Source organism: Aristolochia californica, unplaced genomic scaffold (genome assembly GCF_029961685.1).
Source record: "Aristolochia californica isolate CCGP_79_NKW_82.1479 unplaced genomic scaffold, dmAriCali1.0.hap1 SCAF_1, whole genome shotgun sequence".
Taxonomy (NCBI): domain Eukaryota; kingdom Viridiplantae; phylum Streptophyta; class Magnoliopsida; order Piperales; family Aristolochiaceae; genus Aristolochia; species Aristolochia californica.
The window spans coordinates 54,745,364-54,772,603 of NW_027181770.1; the positions used below are offsets into that span (position 1 = coordinate 54,745,364).

Genomic DNA, 27,240 nt, shown 5'->3' on the forward strand with positions numbered 1-27,240 from the left:
AATACTATTTTTCAACTTTTGGGAGTTCAGATGGTCCATTCTTGGTCACGTGCCATATGTCCCAATCCATAGATTGGAAGAAAAATTTTATTCTTACCTTCCAATATCCATAATTGACTCCATTGAATAATGGGGGAGGTTGGCCGATTGCCCTTTAGGAAGGGGCAATTAATCTTGAGATGCCATATAGTCAGTTTTCAAAGTTAAATAGATTTTTGACTCAAATTGAATGTTTGACTTGCTCTGATACCAATTATTAGCCCATGTAACTTCTCAAGAGGGGGGTGAACCAGGAATTAGAAGTTAGAAACCTCTTAAGGCCTGGAAAGTAAAATCATGCAAACATACAAGTTAAAGTGTAAAACATTTACGCACCTCACTATATGACACAAGATGTTTAGTTATCGATGTTCTCCTATTGTTATTCTTCGCCCAAGAACCCTTGCTTGAGAAACTTCACTAATCTAGCTCTATTAGCTAGAATTTACATCAAAGAGATTTCAACTCTTTTTAAGCTACATGTAGCTCAAATATATGATTTTACAAATAATCTCCCCAAGAGATTGGCTAGATTCTAGCTCTAGCTAGGTCTTTTCTATCTAGATTCAAATAGGTTATAGATGAACCTTTCTAAAAAAAAAAAAAACAAAACAAAAGAAATGATAATAACTTTCATCCTTTATCAATTGGAGAGGACTTTCTCCTTGAGAAATCCAAGCCTCCGGTTTTGTAACACAATGAAAATGATGCAGTTTGTCTAATGTAAATACTTGAGAAGAGAGAAAATAATTTTTTAGAGTTCGGATTCACTCTTTCTCACAACAACATTTTGAGAGGATTTTAAAAAAATTGAGAACAAAAGCTTATGGATGTACCAATAAATGCTCATTAAGTTCTTGATGGGATATTTGGTGGTGTGTTTTGAAATTCCCCGAGCTAAACTAGTTGTTTTTTGCCTGTTTACAAAAAATTTGAGTATACATTGATTGATCAATCAATCGAGTGTAACAACGATTTTTTTGTCAGAATGTATCTTATTGATCAATGATATGATCAATCAATATCTTCCTATTGGGTCTAATATTTTAAGTTGATTGATCATTGACATGGTATGATCGATCAATCATAATGCTCTCTGGTAGTGCATTGTAAGTATGATTCATCAATGAATTTCCTATGATTGATCATGTTTTATCCCTGATTGGCAAAATTTTGTATGGTCGATTAGTCTCATAAGTTGATTGATCAATCAACATGAATTTCTTTTGCCTGGACAGTATTAATCGATCAGTCTAAATAGGACGAACTATCAATTGACTTAGGTTGATCGATCATTCCAGTGCCAATTCATCTAATATACTTTAAAAGCTTGGGAATGAATGATCCTAAGTGTTTCTAATATGTATGAAATGTGTATATAATTGTTTGAAAATATGTTTGAATACATGTTATGTCTTAAAGCTCTAAGTTTGCATTATACCTCAAATTGGAAGGAGTTGACAACTCTTTCTTATATAGATTGAGTTTCGACACTTCTTAATGAATCCTAAAACTCTAGTCTTTAATTTGTCTTCATTTCCTAAGGGAGAGTTCTTGACTTTCCATCATATTTGAGGTATTCGAGGAGTTTTTTATGTTTTGATGCTTTAAACCATGAAATGGATGTCACTCGAAGGAAAAAATATCTTAAATACTAGATTTACAATTATGAGATATATTAAGTTTTGTTATCATCAAAATAAAAAGTCAACCTACCGTTAACATATATTAAGTAAAAATAACCAAAATACCCTTATATATTTTAACAATTTATTTTCAAAATTTTATTTTCAACATATTCTAATACTCAATAAAATACATTTTTCCTCCTAATCTTCCTCTTTTGTAGGTACCCTCATGTACGCCCTATCTTATGAGTAAGCAAGTGTAAAAACTACCTAGTAACTTGACCTGTTCAAATTGTGTTTTCTAGCTGCTGCGTTCTGCGCCGAAAGAGCTCTTTTCCTGCTCCTCCTCTCTCGAGACTGAAGAGAGAGCGACGAGCGACCACGAAGATGGTGGTACCTTTGTTACGTTCTCTCTGGTCTACGGGCCGTAGATCGTTCTCCTCTGCATCAACTCTCACCACCTCTCTTAAGCCCTCGCCTTCCGTGCTTCGCAATTTCTCGGTTGCTGCAGCCGCCGCCGCCACTGCCGCTGCGAGAGACTTGCTAGACCCCACCCGACTACGTAACGTGGCAGTTATAGCCCACGTCGATCACGGCAAGACAACTCTGATGGATAGGCTGCTCAGGCAGTGTGGGGCCGACATTCCCCATGAACGGGCACTCGACTCCATCTCTCTTGAGCGTGAGCGCGGCATCACCATTCAATCAAAGGTAATGATAATGCCTCCTCAAATGCTTTTATTTTTATTTTATTATGTATTGCTGCAAACAATTATAGTTCGACTCATGGTCAGTTTTTTTTATTTTATTTTTTAAATTCTTATAACAAAATGTCACTTCTTTCTCCTTTTATGGTTAAATATATTTCAAAAGTAAGTTCTATAGAAATGGGAGCTCGAAATGAGGAATGACTTCTCTGTGTTGTATTTGTGTGGTTGAATTTAGGTAAAAGTAAGCGCTAACATATCGTTGAGGGAGAAACATTTTGTTTTCTTGGAGCTGTTTCTATGAAATTCTCACGATTTTAAAATAAACTTGAGGTAAAGTAGAGTGACATTCAGTGTTTCACTGAAAGAAGGTTTGGAAGACCACAGACCGGAGATTATTATGTGAGAATAGATCCAGAAGTTTTATCAGTGCTGACTTACATGAGTCAGTATGGTTCCTTTAGAAGATATAGCATAAAAATCAGTATCTTGTTTTTGAATGTATTGTAGAATCATAAACCGAACTAAGCAGTAAGTCTTTTATAAATTGGCTTGAAGACAGTTGCTGTACCTGATAGCTAAAGTGTATCAGCGCGACCTTGTAAAAGGTCTTCTCTTCTGTGAATAGCCAGTTCAGTGAACTAGTTAAGGCTTTTCTTTGCATAGCCAATTGAGCGAACTAGTAAATGCTGTATGGAAAGGTTGCATATGTCTAATGGAATATGTAGTGCGACATGGCATTGCTCTGGATAAACGAGTTTGTCTGCACTGTGCACCCTCTTTTGGTGCTGTTCTTCTGCATTTGCTCTAGGATGTTGTGAATTCACCCATTTGGTTGCATTAACAGGTTGCAATCGAACTAGTAAAGACCATTTAGAAGTGTTACGCATATCTACATCAGAATTTGTTCTGTAACATGACATTACTGGGGGATAAATTAATCGGTCTGCCCTGTAAACGCTAGTTTGGTGCATTTCTTGTACATGTCCACTCGGTTGTTGTAAATGCATATTTGGTTACATCGACAGGTTACTATTACCCTGCAGTGGCTAGTTATATGAACATCTTCTGCAATCATGACATTTGAAGAGATATGAGTTTTATCTTGTAATACCAGCTTTCTTGTTGAGTTAATTTTACAGTAGGATTACAATATGTTTTGGAATAGTTTTTGGTTGCTTTTTTTTTAAGGTATGGCAATTTTTATGATGGTGGACTTTGGTTGAGATGAAGTGTTGTCTGTCTATTGCAGTGGGTTCGTATCTTTAAACTGAGTGTTTTGTTACTGTTTCAGGTTACTTCCATCTCATGGAAGGGAAATGAACTAAACATGGTTGATACTCCAGGACATGCAGATTTTGGTGGGGAAGTATGTGAAATCCAGGATATTTCACCTTTATAGACATATATAAAACACCACATTCAGATGCACACCTACACAACTACACACTTTTCTTAAAGCATGACTAGTTTCATGTGGATTCAGTTGTATAAGTGAAATTTGTATAATTTTCAGCATGATATTTACTGCATATATGCAGGTTGAACGAGTTGTTGGGATGGTTGAGGGAGCGATTTTAGTTGTAGATGCTTGTGAAGGCCCCCTTGCTCAGACCAGGTTTGTTCTTGCTAAGGCATTGAAGTACGGATTAAGACCAATTCTCCTCCTAAACAAAGTGGATAAAGTAACAGGTATGAGTGATCTCTAACTATCAATTAATTTTTCTTTTTTTGAGAGTTGGTATTATTGCTCTTATAATACAATTCGGATGGAGTGTGAAACATTTAATCTGTTTTACTTCTAAATTCCCATTCCTAGTTGATTCTTTCTGCATCCATACTGCTGTGGTGAAAGCTTTTCTTTCACATATAGATGCATGTGCTGAGTGTGATTTGGTGCAAGGCAAACATCTCATAACTCATTGCTTCATTTTGACTCTTTCAACTACCTCCAAGGTTTAATAATATCTAAGTTCACTAGCCCAGAGATGATTTCTGTAGGAATAATTACTTGCTTTATTCAGAGTACTGTTCCTCAAGGACAGTTTCTTTCTCTCTCTCTACCCTCCCCCCTGATGCACACACAAACACGTACATATATGTGAAATTTCTCTTGAGATCATTTTTTATTTCATAGAAATTAGAAGTTGTCTAGGGAGACATAATTAAACTAATGAAACTAGGGTTAAAAGGCATGTTCATCAATTTTCTTCCATAGTTGAAGTTCAAGTTTATTGTTTCTTTTTTCGTCTTCTCTTTCCTTTGGTTGGAATAGAACATGTAGGTGTTGTCATGTGTTCTTTGTATGAGGCATGCTTAAAAAATTAAGAATTTGGTGGGAAAGATCTTTACAAACAGCCCTGGGAGGCTAAGATGTTGACAAGCAAAACAGAATAAAACGCAAGAAACAAGTGAAAAATATGCAATAATGACGGAATTTGAAGGAAGAAGAGAAGAAGGGGATGAAGAGAAGTTTGAAGAAGCAGCAAGGAGGCTGCATTCATCAGTCTCGGTAATCGAGACTGATCCCTCCTTATAACACTTGAGTGAATTTTTATTAAAAGGACAGAAATGCCCTTGAGTACAAAACACTCTTTATCTCTCTCTATACAACTCTTATTCTAACACAAATTGAAACATAAACATTTGAAATAATAACTATCCTGCTGGTACAATATGACACTAGTCTGACAAGGACAAATGACCAAATACCCCTGCCTATGTAATTTAACACTCCTCTTCAAGTTGGAGAATAGATATAAAAAATTCTCAGCTTGTCACAAAATCCAAAATGTTCTTTCATTCCAAGAGGTTTCGTAAACACATCTCCAAGATGATTTGAGCACTTCACATATGGAGTGACGACTTTCCCTTGCATGACAGTATTTCCAATAAATGAAAGTCGATTTCTATGTGTTTCATTCTTTCATGAAACACAAAGTTGTTTGCTATGAAAATAGCTACATGATTATCACACTTCATAGTCATAGGTTCTGGAACAAAAGAACCTAATTCAATCATAACAGATTTGATCCACATAAGTTCGCTGACTGTGTGAACTATTGCCATGTACTCAGCGTCTGCACTAGATCTGGTCACTACAGTTTGTTTCTTGCTCTTCTAGCTCCCTTATCTCTAACAAAACAACAATAACCAGTAGTAGACCTACTTCAAGGTTTGTAATATTTCTTTAGTAATACATTAACACTTTCTTCTAAAAAAAAACCCAGTAGTAGACCTCCTATCGTTCTTGTACCCAGCATAATCTGCATCAGAGTAACCCAATATGTCAATCTTATCATTTCAAGTATACATTAGGCCAAGCCATGGGAGATAAAGCATCTGACTAGGGAGAGCTGATAGGTGTCGTCGCCCCCAAGCCTCCACAATTGGTGCATTCCTCCAAGCTTTCTAATTAAAAACATACACTAGGGAAGGAGGGTTAAGAATTGAGCCACCAACACCATTTGGTAAGAAGGGCGATGTTTATTTCTCAGATGTGCTTGATGCCCAAGCCACCAATATGCTTTGGCTTGCAAACGCCTTCCGTTGGATGAATTTGATTGGCAACACTGGAAGGGCAGTGACAAAAGGAGAGGAAGTAAGTGGGGATGCCCACTATGCGGGATTGAATAAGGATGATCCTTCCAACTTTGGAAAGATGTCTTCCCTTCTAGGTGGACAATCTAGTTTGGAGTTTTTCAATGATCAGGCTCCAAGGTAGTCTGTTAGATCTCCTAGCGAATAGAGGGAAGCTGAGATATGTGCCAAGGAGAGACTTGACATGGCATCCAAGAGGTGCTGCAAATTGCTCGAGGGAGGCTTGGTCAAGGTTGAAGTTGAAGAGCAGTTTTCACCAGCTGATTTTCTATGAGGATATCAACTCGAAGATGTGAAGGAGGGCCTTGATATTAAGCATCTTGTCAAGGTTATCTTCTTCATAAATTGTCGTATCATCTGCATATTGAACCAAAGGGATAGGGAGATCGCCATCTTCAAAGATCGTGTTAATCCATCCAGCTTCCATGGCAAGCTTGAGGAGACAAGGGAGGCCTTCAACAACTATATTGAAGAGATATGTGGAGATTGGGTGACCCTGGCGGAGGCCTCTCGAAACATGAAAATAACTGCAAGCTCCACCATTTAGAAGGGTAGAGAACCTAGTTGAGGATACACAACTGTTGATCCAACAACACCACTTATCCCCAAACCCACCCTATGAATTGGAGCATGGTGTCAAGAAAGTTCCAATTGACCCTGTCAAACGCTTTCTTGAAACCAAGCTTCAACATGATCATAGGCCTAGAACCACACTTGATGCAGTCAATAGTCTCGTGGACTATCATAGCTGCATCAAGGGTGACTCTACCTTTAATGAAGGAGCTTTGCTCATAGCTGACTATTTGATTCATAATTGGCTTCAATCTTTGGGCGAGGACTCAAGCCTTGTTTATGCCGGAAATTAGATTAATGGACCAGGAATCTGTGACTGATTTGGTATTCTCAATTTTTGGGATAAGGGCTATGAATGAGGCTCCAAGATCCTGGTAAGAGATTCCATTTATGATGAAGCTTTCCAACATCGATTGGACATCCTGGGCAATAAAGGACCAAGTAGCACAAAAGAATCTCAATTATACCCATCTAGACCTGGGGCCTAGTCAAGAGGCATGTGCATAACCGCTTCTTCAATCTCTTTTTGAGTGAACGGTTGCTAAAGAATTGCTACTTGCTGGCTAGTGAAGCATCTGACAGCAAGCTGGTCAATGAATGGCCTATTTGGAATTTCTTTCGAGTTAAGATCTGCATAGAATCTCAATATCTTGTTAGTAATTTCAAATCTATCAAAAGTCAGCTCAATATCAATGTGGAGGGAGCTAACTCTATTAGATATCTGAAGGCCTGAGGCAATTGACTGGAAGAAGTGGGTATTAGTATCCCATTCTTTCAGCCATTATTTCCTGGCCTACTGCTTCCAATAAATTTTGTCAAGATTGACAAAGTGTGAAGTTTGGAGGTGGTAGTAATTCTCTCTGAGCATTTTGAGGCGGTGACATTTCTACCTTCCTCAATCAGGTCGAGAGACTCGATTTGGAGACCGGAGCATCTTTTTGAGCAATGGAGGAAGCTTGGCTGGCTTTGGACAAGGTACAAAGCTTACTTTTCATGCATTTGAGCTTCATGGCTACCATGCCCCCCTTAGGTTCATTGACTTTTATTTCATTCCACCATGTTTCCATGTGTCGACAATAGCTTTTGTCTTCCAGCCAAGCATTTTCAAATTGAAATGGCTTGCACCTCCAGGAACTGGTTTGTGTCTAAGCAGATGGGCTAGTGATCTTAGACAGCTTTGCAAAGCACCGGATCCATTGCATTGTTGTATATCTGCATCCAACTAGTGGTGGCCATGAATCTATCAAGGTGAGAGAGGATAGGATCATGTCATCCATTGCTCCAATTAAAGTGCTTTCCAGAAGTCAGAAGTTCTTCAAGTTCAAAAGCTCCAATGAAGTCGTACAATGCTTGCATGGAAGAGGAGATCTTGCGGGATGGGGGCGATTTCTCATTGCAGAAACGAATAGTGTTAAAGTCGCCAGCTATGAGTCAGGGGTCATCCCACTTGTTGAGGGAATGTGATAGATCCTCCCAGGAGTGAACTCTTCTTTGTAGGATGAGGGCAATATATTCCAAAAAGACACCAAAAGGTCCCTGCTTCACAATCTTGAAATCTGATGCAGGCAGAGAAGTCACCAATCAATTGGTCAATGAGCTCAAGGATATTGCTATTCTAGGTGATGAGAATGCCACTAGTGTTTCACAAGCTGGGAGGGTAAGCCAGCCAGGTTGGTGAACAACACAAAGATCTCGAACTATAGATTCAGAAATATGTTGGATTTTTGTTTTTTGGAGGATAATACGGTGAGCCTTTTTGTCTTCAAGAAGGGCATGAACGGCTGATCTCTTTTTGTCTTCAAGAACCGTCATCTGTTGGAAGTCGTATGCACTATGATGTTTCACATAAATGTTCCAAAATCTTATTGGGGAGATATAAGGGTTTATGTAAAATGTAACTAAATAGGGGTAGTTTTTTAAGCTGTCTAACACTTAAGTTAATTAGAAGTGGGGGTCATTCTTGAACCCCATCCAGGGCAGTTTCTCTCAAGCTCTCTTCTCTCTTTCTTCTCTCCCTCATTCTCTCTCCAAAACTCTCAAGTTTTACTTATTTTTAATCAGAAGTCAGTATTCTGAAATGGGCTATCTGTTGGAGCAGGAAAGATTCATGAATGGAGGGGGGAATCCTAACAAAGGAGGATTTTTCTCCATTAGAGACAGTGATCTTGACTGCATGGTCCCATAACTCATCGATCTTTAACATGGTGGAGCTATATCGAAAGATTCTCGATCTGGCCGATTCTCAAAAAGTGGTCTTCACGCCTTCTTCTTCGTTACTATGATCCATCCTTCCTCCGAATTCTTGTCCGCTGTTGAGTCATGCTCTCCTTCACTAGCAGGGCACCGATGATGATCTCTGTTGAAGCTCTTAATTGGAACTGTTGACTCTGGGGATATTTCTGTTCACATTGTTTCATCACTCTTCTCTTGTGCCATCATTCTCATAGGCATTAATGTTGAGGAAAGGGACCAGCAGAACTTTGCTCAAACAATTGGTTGTAAAGTGGCCAGTCTAACTTCTGTGAGTGATTGTTGAATACTTTGAATGCTGGATGTTGCACGTAATCACTGGTTGATAATTGCTACACTAGATTGCAGTACCAGTAATTGTGTGACTTGAAGGCAAATAAAGGTTGATTTAGTTGCGGTTGTTCTACTTGCTAGATTGAGGAGGTTAGCGTGAGAATATACTTGATGAAGAATGCGTTTTCTATGCTGGAAACTTCAACCTGCAAAAGTAAAACCTAATCAAGTGAAGTTCCCTCCAACTGCTGGATTATTTATGTTTTTATTTTTTTCCAGAGTTATGATTCTTGTATACTTTGGCTGCAGGATGTCGTACCTAATCACAAGTAGACAATTGCTACACTCAATGTTACAATACCAGTAATTGCATGATTTGAAACTATATATATTTAAAAAAAAAGCACCTGTTGCACCTTGTTCTTATTTCAAGAGCCATAAGTTTTCCCATTAATAGAAACTTCTATGGAACAAGTCTGATTTAATTCTCTGGAGTTGATTTTAAGAAACTTCAATATACTGTTTCTGGTAAGTTAATTTGTGACAGTTTTTTTTTTTTTTTTGAACATTATTGAGAATTTCATTAAAAGGAAGGAGAAAACTCAAAACATACAAAGATTACTTAAAAGGAGGACTGGCCCATTAAAGTTAGCCAGCACAAAAAAAAAAAGAAAGACTATGATCTGCCCTTATACCAGTTCCAATAACAAGCAAAACAATCAGCCTGGGTCACTAGGATAATAATCTCTCTCAATAAGGTGGTGTGGAGCTGTACCCATCTCTATCAATGGGTCAGCTATCTCATTCACACTTTTAATAGTGTAAAGACCAATCCAGATGAAGGCCATCATAAAAAACCACAACTCAGTATGGAGCGGCCAAAACCTCCCAATAGCCACCTGAGAAATCTCCCTCACCAACAAGAAGGGAATTATAATGCTGTCTAAAGATTCAGAGTAAAAGTTCAAACTTAGTTGAATCTCAAATCGCAAGAGGAGCAGACAATACAAGCAAAACCTGATTCAATAAGTCATGAGAAAACCCCTACACCCTGTGGGTTCTGGATCTCTGGAGTACCCATCCAATATAAATCTAGTTGGTGCCACTTAATTAGCCTAATCATAATGTTCCACGTTAGTTGAGCTTTTGGCTCAATTGCCAGGGGTGTTATAGTGTGAGGCTTTGGGTTCGATTTTCACCAGGGAAAGGGGTGTCATATGTGTGTAATCAACATTAAAAAAAAAAACAACATTGATGAGTGCGGATGTTCAGCGTTTCTAATAAATAGTATATTATGTCTCCCCTATAGTGACGAAATTCTGTGTGCCAATGACAAAAAGAAAACTACAATGCGTGGATAACATGATATGGTCTTGAGTGAAGCATTTCTGTTCAGTTATCTCAGGTTAATTTTGATCTTTCGGCTTGCAGTTTCTGAGGAGAGGTGCAATGAGGTTGAAAGCCTGGTTTTTGATCTTTTTGCAAACCTTGGTGCTACAGGTTTGATAAGTTCTGGACCTAATTAAATTCCCAACCTTTTCTTTTCTGTTTCTATGCAGTTTTAATACTATTTTATTTTCTAAATTTATTGACCAAACTGCTGAATTATTTTCCTTCGTTCTACTACAGAAGAGCAACTAGATTTTCCTGTCCTGTATGCATCTGCAAAAGCGGGTTGGGCTTCTTCTACTTTCATAAAAAATCCAGATAATGATGTGACAAATATGTCACAGTTGCTTGATGCTATTCTAAATCATGTCCCTCCACCAACTGCGAGCCTTGACGTACCCTTCAGGATGCTGGTTGGTATAACAACATTGCTTCTGCTGTAAATTTGTTTGTCTTCCAAATTTCACAAGTGATGCAGGACAAGTTGATAATGAAGAATTGTCCAAAGAATGTTAATGACATGAGATCATCCCAAGGTCATGTTAGTGACAGGATTTCGCTTTCCTACTTTAGTCTCATGTTTTAAAAATATAATCTTGGAACCCAAACTGGAAAGTCAACCTTTTTTAAACTTGAGCCTCCTCATTCTTACATCAACACATGACTCATGTAGCTAGACTTTCGGGCTTCACAAGCTTTTTGGTATACTTTTGGGGTTCACAAGTTTGTCAGTAAGCAAACCCTGTTCACACAAATTTGTGATGAAAGATGTTCTACTTTTTTTTTTTTGAATGCAATATGTCAACTCTCTGTTCAAGCCTTTTTCCTCATTCTTATATAAAATAGTTATTTGGGAATACCTTATGTTGTTAAACATCCTTGGACCAATTCTTCAGTATCAGCTTTTACTGCATCAACAAGTTATTTTTTCTGTTCTTAATATATTCTATCCATTAAGTCTGAAACTGGTAGGCTTCATGAATCTTCGATCTTTCTTTCATAATTTAAGGAAGTGGGAACTTTGAAAAAGATGCTAGACAGTCTCATGCAGGTTTCCATGATGGAGAGCAACTCTTACCTAGGAAGGATATTGACCGGACGGATTTCTTCTGGAATTATTCGTGTTGGAGATAAAGTACATGGGCTTCGCTCCATTGATGCAGGGGTTGAGAAGATTGAAGAAGGGAAGGTTTGTTATAATTTTGAAACCATAAGCTTCTCTGTATTCGAGTTGAAGAGTAGTATTTGGTACAAAATATTGAGGGAGCTTTTATGCAGGTTGTGAAACTTATGAAGAAAAAGGGTATGAAAATGGCTTCAGTTGATTGTGCAGGGGCTGGGGATATTGTCTCATTGGCTGGACTGGCAAGTCTGTCAATAGGTCATACTGTGGCTTCCGTAGAGGTTAAAACCCCTTCTTACAGCTTTATTTTTGTCATATTAAATATTCACTATTACTATGAATGATGGTTGGCTATGAAGAATTAGAAAAATTTGGTAAACTGTTCACTCTAGTTGTAGCTTTTATATATCCAAATTCTTTAGATTGAATTTGTTTGTGGATAGTTCTCGAGATTTTTTTTTCTCATGGACAAATTCCATGCTTTAGTCATTACTGGTACCTCATTTTGTTGTTTGGCATATTTAGTTGTGCAAATACTAATTTAGGCTCTTTCATTGTTTCTATTTCAGGTTACTAGTGCACTCCCCTCTGTTAAGATAGATCCTCCAACCATTTCTATGACTTTTAGTGTGAATGATTCCCCATTGGCTGGCCGTGATGGGATTCATGTAAGTGGTCGTGTCTCATGTCTTCCTTTTCATTATAACAATGAGAAAAATATTTCATTAACAGATGTTAATTCTAGGGCCTTAATTTAGTCTAGTTAATGTTTATAAGAAGGAAATTGAGAGAGAACAGAAGACAAGAAAAAGAAGAAGGAAAAAGAGAGACAGTGTAGAGTTAAGGAAGAAGAGAGAAGACAAGAGAAAGGGGAAGAAGGGAGAGCACAATAACTCACTTGCCCTAACCTTCCGAATCTTTATAATTTCATAAAATCGTTACAGAAGTTAATAATGCCCTTGGATACATATGGGCTACATTAAGAAAGCGAAAACAAAGTAAAGAAAAGTCTTAAGTAACAAAAGAACCGGCTTGTATAATTACAATAACTTCAACACTCCCATTCAAGCTGGTGTAAAAACATAAAAAACTTCTAGCTTGGAACATGCAATGGAAAGTGGGCCTGCTGCTATTGCTTTGGTAAATATATCTGCCAGTTGATTCTTTGAGGAATGTAATGCATGTTGATAATTCCCGCACGAAGATTCTCACAAACAAAGTGGCAAGCAACTTCAATATATTTAGTGTATTCATGAAAAATAGGATTGGTTGCAATGTATATAGCAGCCTAGTTATCACAATTAAGTTGCATTAGGAGCTGATGTGGAGAGCCTGACCTCAATTAAGAGGAATTTCGCCCTTAACATTTCATTTATATTCAATTTTGTTAGTCAACTATACTACAATACTTTGTTTCTTGCTGCCCCAAGTAACAAGATTGCCACCTACCACTATGTAATAACCGAAAGTGGATTTTATATCATCTAGAGAACCTGCCTAGGTTGCATCTGCAAATCCTTGAATGTACTATATCCTTTGTTTTTAAACAAAATCCCCTATCCTAGATTTTTTTTTATGATACTTCAGTATCATTTCTAATTTTTTTTGTTTTTGAACGAGATGATGAATTAATCACTGAAACAGATTACAAACTAAATGAGAACTTCCCTTATAAGAAGAGATTGAAGGAGATTCCTTGTTTAGCCCAACAACATCATTTGCTGACTTTGGTATATGAGTCTACGAACAATTAAAATAAGAAACAATTTTAAGAATCTGATGAAAAATTGTCCAATGTTGCCAAAGTGGATCAATAGCTTTTGAATTTTAGCCAATAACAATCTTAGAGTCTCCTTCAATAATAAGAGGAGCATTGAAATAATCATGAAAAACAAGAAGCGTTGGAAAAAAAACAAAGAACTCAGCTGAAGTAGAGTTTGAAATTCTTATTGGCCTTGAATAAGTAATAAATTGAGCTGTAGAAAAGTCATGGAAAACCTTGCCAAATCTAGCTTGACTAGGATTCCCAAATAGCACTACCATTAAAATTGAGTTTAACTATCCAGGAGGAGGAGGAGAGGAGAGGAGGGAGAGGTGGTGGTCTAGAAAACCATGATAGGAGGACGAGAAGGAACTATCATATGGGCAAGAATGTTCCAATTGTGACGAAGGGAAGAATCCCTCATACTAGCAAAGTCAATTTGAGTTTGGATCCATGAAGAGATATGAACAATGATTATTCCTTTCCAATTAAACTAATGTCATGTTGAATTTTTGGAAACGTGAAAAATTTCATTGACTTGATGTTTTGAGTACAATGAGCCTCTATTTATAATAGAGGAAACAAGTAGAATCCAATTACAGTTAAACTACCCTTATCCCAGTTACACCCAAAGTTAAACACTAAAAGATAAGTCCTAGAACAATTGAACATAAATTGAAAACTAATATAACTAAAACACCTTTAACTGAGACTTTCTGTGAGACTACCTCTTATGAGACTCCTGTAAGACTCCACCATGTTAATTCTGGCTCTCTGAGACTTCTTACTGTGAGAGTCATGTAAGACTTCCATATCTGTTCTTCAACAATTGTAATTTCTGGAATGACTGAGTCAACTCACTGAACATGCTCTGATACCATGTTGTGAACTTCTAGAAAAGAGAAATACTTCCTAACTTGTTTTAATTTGAGTACAATGAGCTTCTATTTATAATTAAGTAAATAAAGTAGAATCAAATTACATTTTTTTTGAAATGTAATCAAATTACAATTAAACTACCTTTCTCCTAGTTACACCCAAAGTTAAACACTAAAAGATAAGTCTTAGAACAATTGAACAACTGAACATTAATGGAAGACTAACATAACTAAAACACCTTTAACTGAGATTCTTTTGTGAGACCTTCTCCTGTGAGACTCCTATATGACTCCGCCATATTAATTCTGGCTCAATGAAACTTCTTGTTGTGAGAGTCATGTAGTCTTTTCCGTACCTACTCTTCAACATGCTCCTTTGTCTTTGTGGGTTTACCTAGTCAAGTCACAGAATCCGATACCACGTTGAGTTTTTGATAAAGAGAAAATTAATAGACTCGATTATAGCTGAGTACAATGAGTTTCTATTTATAATAGAGGAAATAAGTAGAATCAAATTACAATTAAACCATTTATATCTCAATTACACCCAAAGTCAAACACTAAAAGATAAGTCCTAGAACAATTAAACAATAGAAAATAAATAGAAGATTAACATAACTAAAACACCTTTAAACTAGAACTCTTCTGTGAGACTTCTTTCATGAGACTCCTCTTAGTTCTGGTTTTGTGAGACTTTTTACTATGATAGTCATGTAAAACTCTTTCATACTTGTTTTTCAACATAGTCTATTAGCCAATATTGTAGAGATAATATTGTATGTCCAAAATTCAAGCTAATCAGCCTGAAGTCAGTCAGCATCTCCACATTTTCCTTCTTTGGAAGGATAGCAATGTAGAACGCACCTAGATTGTGGTACTAGATGCCTTTCCTATGGAAATCCTCTATCATTGTTTGGCTATCCTTGGTGATGAAAAGCCATATGACACAAAAGGATTCCCTGTTGAATCCATCCGGACTAGGGACTTTTTCAAGTGGCATAAGTATGACAACATCTTGAATTTTTTTGTGTGATAAAGATTTCTCTTGCCTGTTCATCTATGAGGGGGAGAGGCTTTCATTGGCAAGTGATCATTTGAAAGGCTTATTGATGCATTCCTCAGCGTATAGTCCTATGTAAAATTTCAAGATTTCATCAGAAAATGCTGATCTATTAGAAGTCTTACCTTTACCAATAAAAAATCAGGTATTTGCATCCCCTTCTTTCAGTCATTTGTATTGGGCGTGTTGGTTCCAAAATATTCTCTCGTGGTTAAGTAAATTCTGAAGCATGGGTAAGGTGGCTATCCAATTCGAAAATTCAAAAGAATTAAGGTTTCTACTTTTTCCTCCAGTAAGTCAGGAGCGTTGACTTGAAGGCACATGACATCTGTTTGGGCAGATAAGGAGGCGTGGGTGGCTTTGGATCAGTCTCTCAATTTACTCTTCAGAACCTTGAGCTTGATGGCCACTACACCTTTGGCATGCCTGTCAACTCTAACCTTGTTCCACGAGACTTCCATAAGAAGGCAGTGGTCTTTATTATCTAACTAGTAGTTTTCAAAGCAGTAAAGCTTCCTTCCCTAAGCTCTGGGTTTACTATCAAGCAGAACTGGCCAGTGATTAGAGACTACTTTACCAAGAACTAGTCCAACAATGCCATTATAGATTTAGACCCAGCTATTAGTGTCAAGGAATCTGTCAAGCCGACAAAGGATGAGACATCTTCTACCATTCTCTAAATATACGTTTTCCCCTCAGGTTGGAATTTCTTCCAGTTCGCGAGCTTCTTATGAAGTTGCAAAGACTTCTCATCGAGTATGATATTTTGCACGCAGGTGGATACTTCTCATTGCAGAACTTGGTGGTGTTGAATTCACCTGCAAGGAGCTAGGGGTCATTCCAATTACTGATTGCTAGAGGAAGCTCATCCCAGAATTCTGATCGCCGCCTATTCTGGAAGGACCATAGACTCCACCGAGACACCGAGACACACTAGCTTCCCTGTCCTTGATTTTGATACAATCTGAGAAGTCCCCTATCAGTCGGTCCTGCAGTTTGAGAATCACCCTTCCCAGATGACAAGGATTCCACCTGCTGATTCGCAAGTGAGCAAAGCCAGTCACTGCCACTGTACTTCTGATGATTGATTTTTCGTGTCTATATATGGTAAGTCAGTTTATGGAATCTCCATGACTTGATATGTTGTGCACAGAAATTTAAAGTATCTTAAAAAGCAGCTTCTGAAAAGCTTAGCTGTACAAGCCTCATGGACATCTAGATGTTAATTCTTAGATACAGTGTTTTTTCGATCTAAGGTGGGTAAGATATCTACAAGTGGCCACAATACATATGTGGTGGTGGGCTTGTCATTTGGAAAAGTGAGCAGTAGTAGCTAGATTTAAAGGACATGCTGATTATAAAGCAATTGCTTCATTCTCTTCATTCCCATGGAAAAATTGAAGGTTTTCTTGCTGAAACCTTAAATGGCACAATTAGTGAATGGGGAAAAGCTAAGATGACTGCTGGAATTCATCTCTCTAATTACTGGAATGTCCCAATTACAACTTTAAACAGATAATTAAAATAAAACAAGTCCCAAAAGACCAAAATAGCCCAAGTTGTGTAGCTAATGAATATAAAAATGTCTTAAACCCTTTATTACGAAAATAAACAGAAAATAAGAAAGAATAAGTATCCTTAATGTAATGGGTGTGGGCTTCATTTCTGCTTCTTGATACTGAGTTTGGATCTGTCAAGTTGATCCAATTAAGCTTAAGCTTAAGCTTGCTTTACATCAATTGGTAACTTAAGTTCTGCAAATTTCAGCTAACAGGAGGTAAAATTGGTGAGCGGCTGATGGCAGAAGCAGAAACAAATCTTGCAATAAACATGCTACCAGGCATGACATCAGAGTCCTATGAAGTTCAAGGGAGAGGCGAGCTTCAACTGGGTCTGTTCTTTTGTAGCTTCCCTTCTGTCAATCTCTAAGCTTGCTTGGAGAGCCTTGTTTTACTTTTTCTGCATTTTATGTTCCTCTGCACTTCATGTTTTTCAAATTCTCAATTTTTCTGGCACCTAGATGAGTTTTTCTAATACTACTTTATGGTTGAATTACTGGACTGCCTGTGTTAAATAATTAGTCTATGTTTGTGTGACATAGGTGTTCTAATTGAAAACATGAGGCGTGAAGGATTTGAGCTTTCAGTTTCACCTCCCAAAGTCATGTGAGTTTCCTAACATTCTTTATTGAAAGGCTAAAGATAATATTCAGATGAAAAATTGTAAAACTGTAAAGTTGGGTCCAAGGCCCATCTCAAAATGACTAGCCAATTTAGGAAACCTCTTTCCCTGCTAATAAACTCAAAATCTTTGTATTCACTAATCTATGTGGGACTATTCCTTAACACTCCCCCTCACGTGTAGGCACTCTTTTGTGGCTCTACAAGTAGATAGTTGAGGTGTAGGCCCTCTTTTGTGGCTCTACAAGTAGATAGTTTAGGTGTAGGCCCTCTTTTGTGGCTCCACAAGTAGATAGTTTAGGTGTAGGCCCTCTTTTTGTGGCTCTACAAGTGGATATTTTAAGTGTAGGCCCACATATGAGTACCTGTTCTGATACCATGTAAAGTTGGGTCCAATGCTCATCCCAATATGACTAGCCAACTTAGGAAACCTCTTTGCTAGCTAATAAACTCAAGACCTTTGGACTCACTAATCCATGTGGGACTATTCCTTAATAAACATCTATCGTTTCAACATATTTCTTCATTTATGTTGCAAGTCTTGCATAATGCTGCAGAAGCATATAAAATTTTCATTGCATTTATATTGTTGATTCCTCAGCTAGGGTTGAAGCTGCCCAGTGATAACTTGTGGTCTGCACATTCCTCTTCATGGATCATTCTGTTTTGCTGTTGTAGCCTGGTTTTTGCTGCTTTTTAAATTTGTAATTTTGTTTTCTGCTTGGGCAGTGTAATTCTTTCCAGTCTTGTACTTTCCTTATCCAGGTGTCCTTTTTATCATTGTCAAGAAAAGCATAGAATTTCATATTATTTTTGAGAATAGTTGCATGTCTGTATGATCATATAATGTTATGTTCTGTGTTGCATTTTGTAAGAAAAACTGCCTTTGTTCCTGATTATGCTAATTTTTTCAGGTATAGAACTGAGAATGGTGTGAAGCTTGAACCAATCGAGGAAGTTACTATTGAGGTACTGCAATTTACTAGTTATGTAGAGTGGATGTCCCTGTTAGTATTAGTTTGTATATTGCTTCGTAATACGGAATTTCCCAGCAGCATTGTTCATGTTTCAGGTCAATGAAGAGCAGGTGGGCCTTGTCATGGAAGCCTTATCACATAGGCGAGCTGAAGTTAGTGATATGGGCCCTGTTCCAGGGCATGTTGGTAGAACTAGAATGTCCATGACTTGTCCATCGAGGTGTGTCGGAAGTGCGTATATATATAGATAATATATATATATTGTCTCTTGAACAGATTAGTTGATTTTTTTGTCTTTGTTTGAAGGCTTTCTTTTAGGGGATTGGTTTTAATGAAACTTCAATGATAAATTTCTCCTGCCCAAATTTGTCGTTTTTCAGTGGATGAAACATAGCTGTCTAGAGCATCATATTGATGGTGTGAAGCATGCTATATGCTTTGAAGTAATTCATACGGTCATTATCTCCTCTTTTGTCTTTTTGAAACCGTAGATTTTTTTTTGACCAATGTAGGTTGTCATTGTTCTTCTTTTATGGGAATCCATAAATCTTTGATAAAACCATTATCGTCTCTTTCTCTTTGACTTATGCCTCCTTTTTTTCCCTCTGCTACAGTCATTTGAAAGCGACTCAAGAAAGTTAAATTAGTGTTCAGTTTTAATTTTTGTTCTGTTTTTATGCAGGGGTTTAGTGGGCTACAGGACCGTGTTCAATAGTGATACACATGGCACAGGATTTATGCACCGTGCTTTCCTTAGTATGTTATTTCTGTTTATGATGAGATCTAACATTGGATCCAATTTTCCTTAAAGAAAAAGAAAAAATCTAGTTTTGCTTGTCCACTGAGTAGTCAGCATCTAGAACCGTTAGTGACTTGTTCTTTATACATATATTATATATTCGTTGTGTAAACAAGGTTGTTATTCATTTATGCAGCATACGAGAAGTATCGTGGTCCTCTTGGTAATGTCAGGAAAGGGGTCCTGGTATGTCTTCTGTGTTCTTCAACAAATTGTTCTGAAACGTGAAGTGTTATTTTTTTAGTAAATAAATGTTTTATTTGTCTCATGTGAAGGCTGTTAGTTCTGTAATGCTTAAAACTTCAGAATTTAACTTGAAATACTAAATGGGCTTCCGTTTTTCAACAAAACATGGCTCATTTCTGGTTTTATGCTAAATTTTGACTGTGCATACTTGTTGTTTCTCCATCCATCCGAAGAGAAACCTACACACATATGTATACATATATGCATTTCAATTTAGGACAAGTTGGAAGTTGAAGTGACTAAGTTGGGTGTTCTGAAGTTCTAAAGGTTTTTGTCCCAATTGAAGACTTAAAAAGAAAATTGCAAGCTGAAGTTACAAATTCTAGCTTTAGGAGTGTGAAAGAAGAAGTCTCGTGGAGTCTTAAGTAGACTCTTATAGAAAAGGAAGTCTCACAAATGAAAGCAACTCAAGAAAAGAAGATATGTTAAAGAAGCATGAAAGTTAAGAAGAAACATTGTTTAAGCAACCTGTAGACCTTTCCTTGTCCAAGTCTTGTTCGTAGTTATTACTTTGTTTTGTGTGTGCTTAGTGTATTATTTTAGTACTGCTTAGTGTTGTATTTTAGTACTGTAAAAGAGTGATGACCTTAATGGCACGGTCTGCGGCTTCTTTCAAGGCTCTCGTGGCATCCGTCAAGGAGATCCCCTCTCCCCGCTTCTCTTCAACATTAATGCTGAGTACCTATCCTTTATGTTCCACTCTGCTCACAGTATTAGTTGGATTGTGGCTGTTTTATATCAGAGTTGCTTTGATATCCCTCTACTTCAGTTTGCAAACGACACTATTTGCCTCGGTGCTGACACGCTGGATTAGGTCCAAAACATTTAGTCCCTTTTCGGCTTATTTGAAATCACATCTAGTCAGAAAGTTAACTGGGGGAAGGCGACCACCATGGGATACCATATTGATCCCCCTCCCCCACTTCAGCTCATGGCAGACACTTTGGGATGCTCTGTTGCATGTAATCTTACTACCTGGGCCTTCCTCTTATTGATTGTCGGCCCCGGTCATTGAGCGGCTTGAGTGTCGACTCTCTAGTTGGATGGGTAGGAAGCTCCCCAAGGCAGGCTGACTGACTCTTCTCAATTCATGCCTTGCGGGTATCCCCAACTACTTCCTCTAGTTCCTACCCTGCCCTGCCTCTATCAGTCGGCGTATTGACATGATCAAGAGACGCTTCTTGTGGCATAGCATTGGGAATGAGTTCCATTATCATCTTGTCAGTTGGGATGATGTTTGTTGGCTGAAATCTTTGGGTGGTCTTGGGATCAGACGCACCAAGGAAATGTGTCATTCTTTGTTACTCAAGTGGTTCTAGAAACTCTACTCCCCCTCAGGGGCTTCTTGGAAACCAATGGTGGCTTCCAAGCTTTGGCGTCTTGGAGATAGATGGATCACTGACGGCAATAGTCGTCACCTCTCCTCTATTTGGAAGACCATGTTACATCTGCTTCCCTCATTCGGTGTTGCTATTCGGTTTTTTGTTAGGTATGGCTCCTGCTTGTGTTTTTGGACGGATTGGTGGTCAGGCGATGACCCTCTTGCCTCATCCTTCTCGACTCTTCTCCAACTCACCACTTGTTACGACCTCTCTGTCTCTGATGCTTGGGGAAATAGCTCCTGGGATCTTCGTCTAAGATGCAGCCTTACTGATGCAGAGGCCATATCTGTTTGTGGCATGATTGATGGTCTGAGTAGTGTTAAGGTCCGTCCCCAGGCGACGGATTAGTTGATCTGGCTCCTTGATGACAATTGGTGTTTCTCGGTCTCCTCAGCCTACCCGCCATCTCATGGGCTGGACCTGCCTCTACCCCCCTCCCCCCTAGCTGCCGTTGCTTGGTGCCTCTTGGCTTCTCCCAAGGTGAAAATTTTCTTCTGGAGTGCCTGCCGCAACACGATCCTCACTGTTAACGACCTTATTAGGCGTGGCAACTCTGCACCATATCCCCTCTGCCCCTTCTGCAAAATGGAAGCTAAGACTATTAGTCACCTTCTCCTTCATTGTGCTTTCGCCTAGTAGGTCTGGACTTCTATATTGACGACATGGGCCTCAACTTCTGTATCCCTTCCTGATGTGAGTACCATGTGCCGCTTCTCATCTGGGATTCGTCTCCCCAACCTCAACAAGCTTCTGTTAGCTGCTTGCATTGTTTACATCCCTTGGTGCCCTTGGAAGGAGAGGAACTCCAGACGGTTTGACTATGCTTCTCGCTCTGCTGCTGAGGTGATATGTACTGCTACGGGTCTTATCTCTACCTGGATCAACACTCGGAAATAATTTGCTTGGCTCTCCTATGTCCCTACCAGCACCAACTGGAAGATTATTGTTCAGATGTCCGTTCCCTCTACGGCTCGTCGGGTTGCTGTTTGGGCGCCTCCTCCCACTGGTTATTATAAGCTTAACTTTGATGGTAGCGCCTTTGGGAACCCGGGTTTGGCTGTTTTTGGTGGGGTGATTTTTTATCCCGGAGGCTATGCTATTATATATTTACTCTAATCCTCTCGACATTGCGGACTCAACTACTGCTGAGCTCTCTGGGCTCCTCCACGGCTTTTGTATATTTCAGGACCATTTCATAGGGCCACTTATTGTGGAAGGAAACTCCAAAGTTGTCATCGGATGGTGCTCTACTGCCTCCTTCCCCCAGTGGCATCACTGGCAGATTTTCCTTGATATTATGGATATTGTTTCCACTATTTCTTGTACTTGATCTTATGTTGTTAGATCAGCCAATTTGATTACAAATTTGTGTGTTAAATTGGATCCCTCCCTTCAATCTCTTGTTGTTAGGGGAAGTCTCCCTTGATATATTCTTTTGCTTTGCTTTGAAATAAAATCATCACTGTTTCAAACAAACAAAAAAAAGAGAGAGAGGAGGATAAAAAAGATGTGAGTATTCAAAGTGCTAGAAAGGCTTTGGCAACCCCCCTGGTTTTTTATAAACTTCTTAAACAAAAATTATAGAAATGCTCCTTCTCACTTAAAAAAACTTAATTTATTATATCTCCTTGCACGCTTGTTCAAATTACATAAAAATTGAACTAGAGATAAAATTAAACACTCAGAACAATTACGCATCAATCTAGAAGAGATTCTAAGAAATTGAAAAATCCTATCCTATCTAGAAGAGGCAAACGTGACTTATCTCTAACCAACACCTTTTTTTGATAAAGTCTAACCAACACCTTGAGGGGGCATTTTTGCCTTTTTGCCCTCATGCCCCCGCCCCTTGTTTCATAGAGGTGGTGCCACCTCCACTTTATATTTTTTGGTTGCACCTCCTTCTCTATCTATTTTTCTTTTTCTCTTTTTTCTCTTAGTTTTTAGGCATAATTTTTGGGTTTCTAGATTTTCTAGAAAATAAAATCAAATTTCCACTTTTGACCTTAAGGTAGCACCTTAGACTTTTTAAAAATAAATACCCCCATGTTACAATTTGTACCCCTCCTAGCTTGGTGCATGTGTGCTTTTACATAATTTTTGGTTTTATTATTAATTTTATGTACCTAGCCAATACGCCAATAGCTCCAGAGCTGATAGAATACAGAAAGTTAGGCCCTTAAACATATCCCATACTAGGTTGGTCCAACCCAGCCCCCATACCCTAGGTTGGACCCCATGGGATCATAACAATCTACCACTATGACGACTTCACTCCATACCAAGTGATGACTTTCTCTCTAGCATTGGGTAGCCAATTTCCACAAGTCACACCTTTGAGATTCGAACATGTGACATGGTGCCAGCTTTGATACCACATATTCCCTAGCCTTTAAAGCCAAAAGCTCCAGAGGTGACAAGATACGGAAAGTTAGGTCCTTAAAAAATCCAATACTAGGTTAGCCCAACCTGAGGCCCATACCTTAAGTTGGGCCCCACATGATCATAACAGAATTATTTCACTACTATTTGTTGCTTATATTGTGTAATTGGACGTTTCGAGATGGTTTATTATTCAGGGAGAGATGGAGGAAAATGGATGTTAAGTACCTAGAGTTTCTATTATGTTCAAGTCAGGGATTATTGGCATGTACTCCTTTATTGAGGGGGAGAAAGAGAAGAACAAGACTGCTGATTAAGTTTAAGTCCAATAATTATCCTACATTTGCAAGCTAAAAAATTGAGGACCTCGTAGAAGCCACAAATTTTGAAGATTTTTGAAGTTACATAGACCGCAGATTTTTGAAGATCAATTGTGTTGGAAACCAATTTCATACTTTATTTTGTTATTCTTAAAATTTAAAATAGGAATTATGAGACGAGTTTTGTAACAAGTTGAAGCTATCCTCTCTCGCTTGCAGTGGAGTGTTATAAGTCGTTATCTTGAGTTAATTAGGTTTTCTTAGTTTCTAGGAAAATATTTTACTATAGAAAGTAGATTCCTTGGGTTATGTTTTGCAGGGACATGGATGTAATTTTGTGTAAGCTACAAGTAAGGGAGAGGGGCCTCTAAACACTAATCTCTTGCAATTCATACAGCTTAGAGAAAAAGTTATACAATGATTATACTACCACTCTAAAATGCACATTACGGTCTCTTTTTGAGAGATACAAAATAGTAACCAAGGACCTAATAACTTAAATTTTTTTTAAGACATGGAGAATTTATCACAGATGCTCTGAAAAGACTAAGATACCCCTTTGGGTCACATCATTCAGCACCTATAAATATTTTTGAATTACTTCTCTACTTTCTAGATTCCATTTGCTTTATCTTTGTCCATTGTCTTACCGGTTTGTTCACTCTTAGACAATGGGTACCAACTTTTTGCTGGCTTTTAGGAAGTCACCCATTAGAAGTTATCTGTAGTTGGAACTTATGGCAATAAACTTTTTTAATGACTGGATGTTGATATATTTTCAGTGGGAGTATTCCACATGAGTTAGTATCAAGAAAAGTCACATGGTTATTGGTTGGGAATAAAACTCCTAACATCAGCTAGTTATTTTGAGATGGACCTAGACCAATCTTAATATTTAGTATCAAAGTAGGAAATCTGCCTTGTTAGACCCAATTTTACCTCGTTTAGTTTGCATCCTGTTTGTGTTTAGGGGTGAGCATGGGTTGGGTCAGGATTGGGTTTTTGAAAACCCGACTCTACCCTAACCCCAAAACCCCGATCCAGATAAAAACTTGCATGTGGATGGAAAACCAACCCCTTCTCCTTTCCCTTTCCCTTTCCCTTTGCCTCAAATCGTCCCCACCCTGTTTGTTTATCCCTCTGCCTCATCTCCGCTCCATCCCGGCCCCATCCCTGCTCCTCCCCCTCCCCCCTCCCTCCTCCCTCCTCCCTCATTGACCAATCTCGGTGTTTGGGGTAATTAATCCCTGTTGTCGGGTTTGGGGAAATCTGTTCCCCAACCGGAAACACACAGGTTCTTTTTTTCCCAGCTGTTCTTGACCCGAATGGTGAAATGGGAACCCCAGACTTGGGTTTTTTGGGTAGGTTGGGTCGGGTTCCCTGTGAAACCAGAGCTGTTACCTACCCCTATTTGTGTTGTTCCTATCTTAGACCCATTGAGTAGACTTGGACATGAGGGAAAGTGTTTGTGTGAATAATCTGATATGGGCTAATATAAGGAAGATCATATGGTTATTAGTTTGAAAAAAACCTAACTTCGGGTAGGCATTTTGGAACAGACTTGGACCTGACTTTGACATATATTTGTTTAAGTGTGTATGTTGTGTAGATCATGTTATAATTGATAACGATTTTATGGGTTGTTAACCTGAAAGAATGCTTCTTTTACAGCCTTGGCACTGGCAATTACTGGAGTTGGTGAATAACAGAAAATAGTTAAAATCCTTCTGATATTGCTACTTAATATACAGGTTTCAATGGGTCAGGGAACCATTACAGCATATGCTTTGGTTAATTTGGAAGCCCGTGGAATTCTGTTTGTAACTCCTGGCATGGAGGTTAGATCTACAGAGCACCATGCTGTACCTTCTTACTCTTTAACTTCAGTTTGAACAGACATAATTGAGATGTGATATAGAATCTAAACATTTTTCAATTTTCGTTGATACTTGTAGACGTATGATGGCATGATAGTTGGCGAGCACTCAAGGGATTCTGATCTAGATGTAAGAGTTTTGAGTTGTCTTTCGATCCTATTTCACTTGCTCTCATCTTTATCTGGTTAATTAGATTTTAACTTCTATGTTCAGATCAACCCTGTTCGATCAAAAGAACTAACCAATGTGCGTGCCGCTTCGAAAGATGAAAATGTTCGGCTTGCTCCTCCTCGAATTGTAAGTTTTTTACACTGCAAGTGTTTATGGGTTTTAGATTGAAAGTATTCTATGTTTACTGTTTTCTGAGTAGATTACCAATTTGTAAATGTCTTTTTGGTAGAGGACCTGTAGCTCTATTCATGTCCTGCCTGGCATTGTTAATTTGTTGCACAGACACTTTTCTATTATTAACAAGAAGTGGATCCATGACCTACTTGATGGATTACCATCATTATCAAAATTTTGTCCCAGTTGAGGTTGCCTGCATGGATCCTCCCCTTCCCTCTGGTCTATCATTTGCTAATTATGTTGTTTGGTCTACCATTTTTATACATGTTTTTAGGCTACCTCTATTTCTCAATCCATCAATGACCTTCTTTATGACCTTAAAAGAGATTTTAAAGATAGACAAAGAAAGAAAAGTAAAGCCTTTACATCTATTGAGTGCATTCTTATTTCCATTATCCTGGATCTTGTATTAGTGGCTGGTCGTTTTAATCGAACTATGGCAAAATTGTTGATCGCCTACCTGCCTCATAGTCACTGATTTGAACAGTCTTTGAGTCTTCAATATGCCCTTGGCAAAAATGGGTTGGATAATATCAGTTCTGGTTCCATCTTGGATCTATTAAAACTGAAAAAAGGTCTTTTCTTCATTAACATGGTGGATAATTCTGGTGCTGAGGGAACGGGTCCCTAATCGTCTTTGAAAAATGAGGGTGTATTATGAGGATGCAGTTCTCGTTGCGCTTGTTCGTTTTGGTAAGAATAACAACCATGGTAACATCAACAAATTTATGCAGATGACATTAGAAGAAGCGATCGGTTACGTTGCTTCGGATGAGCTCATTGAGGTGAGAAGCAATCAGGATTAACTACGTTTACTCAGTCTTTATACTTTGCCTCTTATTTATTCTCGATTTTGCAGGTTACGCCCAAGGCAATGCGACTGAGAAAGAGATACCTTGATGTGAACAAGCGTAAATCGATGGCAAAGAAGCCCAAAGACTAGAGAGTGCGGCTTTGCAACAGTTTTTTGATCTATTGTCTCTTTGCATGTAATGTTATTCATTACTCCTTATTTTAACTTTTACAATCATAGTCCCATCTGAAAATTTTTGAAAGCCTTTAACTAGGGGTAAAAAGTCTGTAACGTAAACGTGATCAGTTGCATATTTATCCTTTTAATGAAAAAGGTAATAAAAGTATCCATGCACGAGCAGTAAGGTTGTTTCATAATGTTTTTTTGTTTTTTTTTTGTTCTTTCTTATTGTTGTACCAGTTCGTGGAATGGGATCTGCTGGATGATCTGTGGTAATGATGATAATGCATATAGTTTATTAGAACTTGAACTTTGGCAGAGAACCAGGTTCAAATTTTACTCATAGGGTTGATATTGTAGACACTAGGATTTACTCAAAAACAAGGGATGATTGGATGCCTTAAAGTAGGAAACTAGGAGATTACTTTTTGAGCCTAACTCTGAATTTTCATATCATGCTCTCCTTATTACAAA

General features: G+C 38.2%; 1 protein-coding gene across 1 annotated transcript; it reads left to right on the forward strand.

Moving 5' to 3' along the window:
• Positions 1 to 1,976: 1,976 nt before the first annotated feature.
• LOC137961165 (uncharacterized) lies at positions 1,977 to 26,946 on the forward strand. Its single transcript, XM_068808353.1, has 19 exons — positions 1,977 to 2,378; positions 3,669 to 3,743; positions 3,916 to 4,066; positions 10,502 to 10,570; positions 10,700 to 10,872; positions 11,511 to 11,648; positions 11,738 to 11,863; positions 12,152 to 12,250; positions 17,050 to 17,173; positions 17,384 to 17,447; positions 18,377 to 18,431; positions 18,535 to 18,659; positions 19,122 to 19,195; positions 19,375 to 19,424; positions 25,320 to 25,406; positions 25,524 to 25,574; positions 25,659 to 25,742; positions 26,528 to 26,578; positions 26,653 to 26,946. The coding sequence occupies exons 1-19, from the start codon at positions 2,055 to 2,057 to the stop codon at positions 26,734 to 26,736; spliced, it is 2,004 nt and encodes a 667-aa protein (XP_068664454.1). The 5' UTR covers positions 1,977 to 2,054; the 3' UTR covers positions 26,737 to 26,946.
• Positions 26,947 to 27,240: the final 294 nt, after the last annotated feature.

Coding starts and splice junctions, on each gene's coding strand:
- LOC137961165 (XM_068808353.1), top strand. CDS start 2,055: ATGGTGGTACCTTTGTTACGTTCTCTCTGGTCTACGGGCCGTAGATCG. Junction 2,379..3,668: donor GCATCACCATTCAATCAAAG/GTAATGATAATG, acceptor TTACTGTTTCAG/GTTACTTCCATCTCATGGAA. Junction 4,067..10,501: donor CAAAGTGGATAAAGTAACAG/GTATGAGTGATC, acceptor TTCGGCTTGCAG/TTTCTGAGGAGAGGTGCAAT.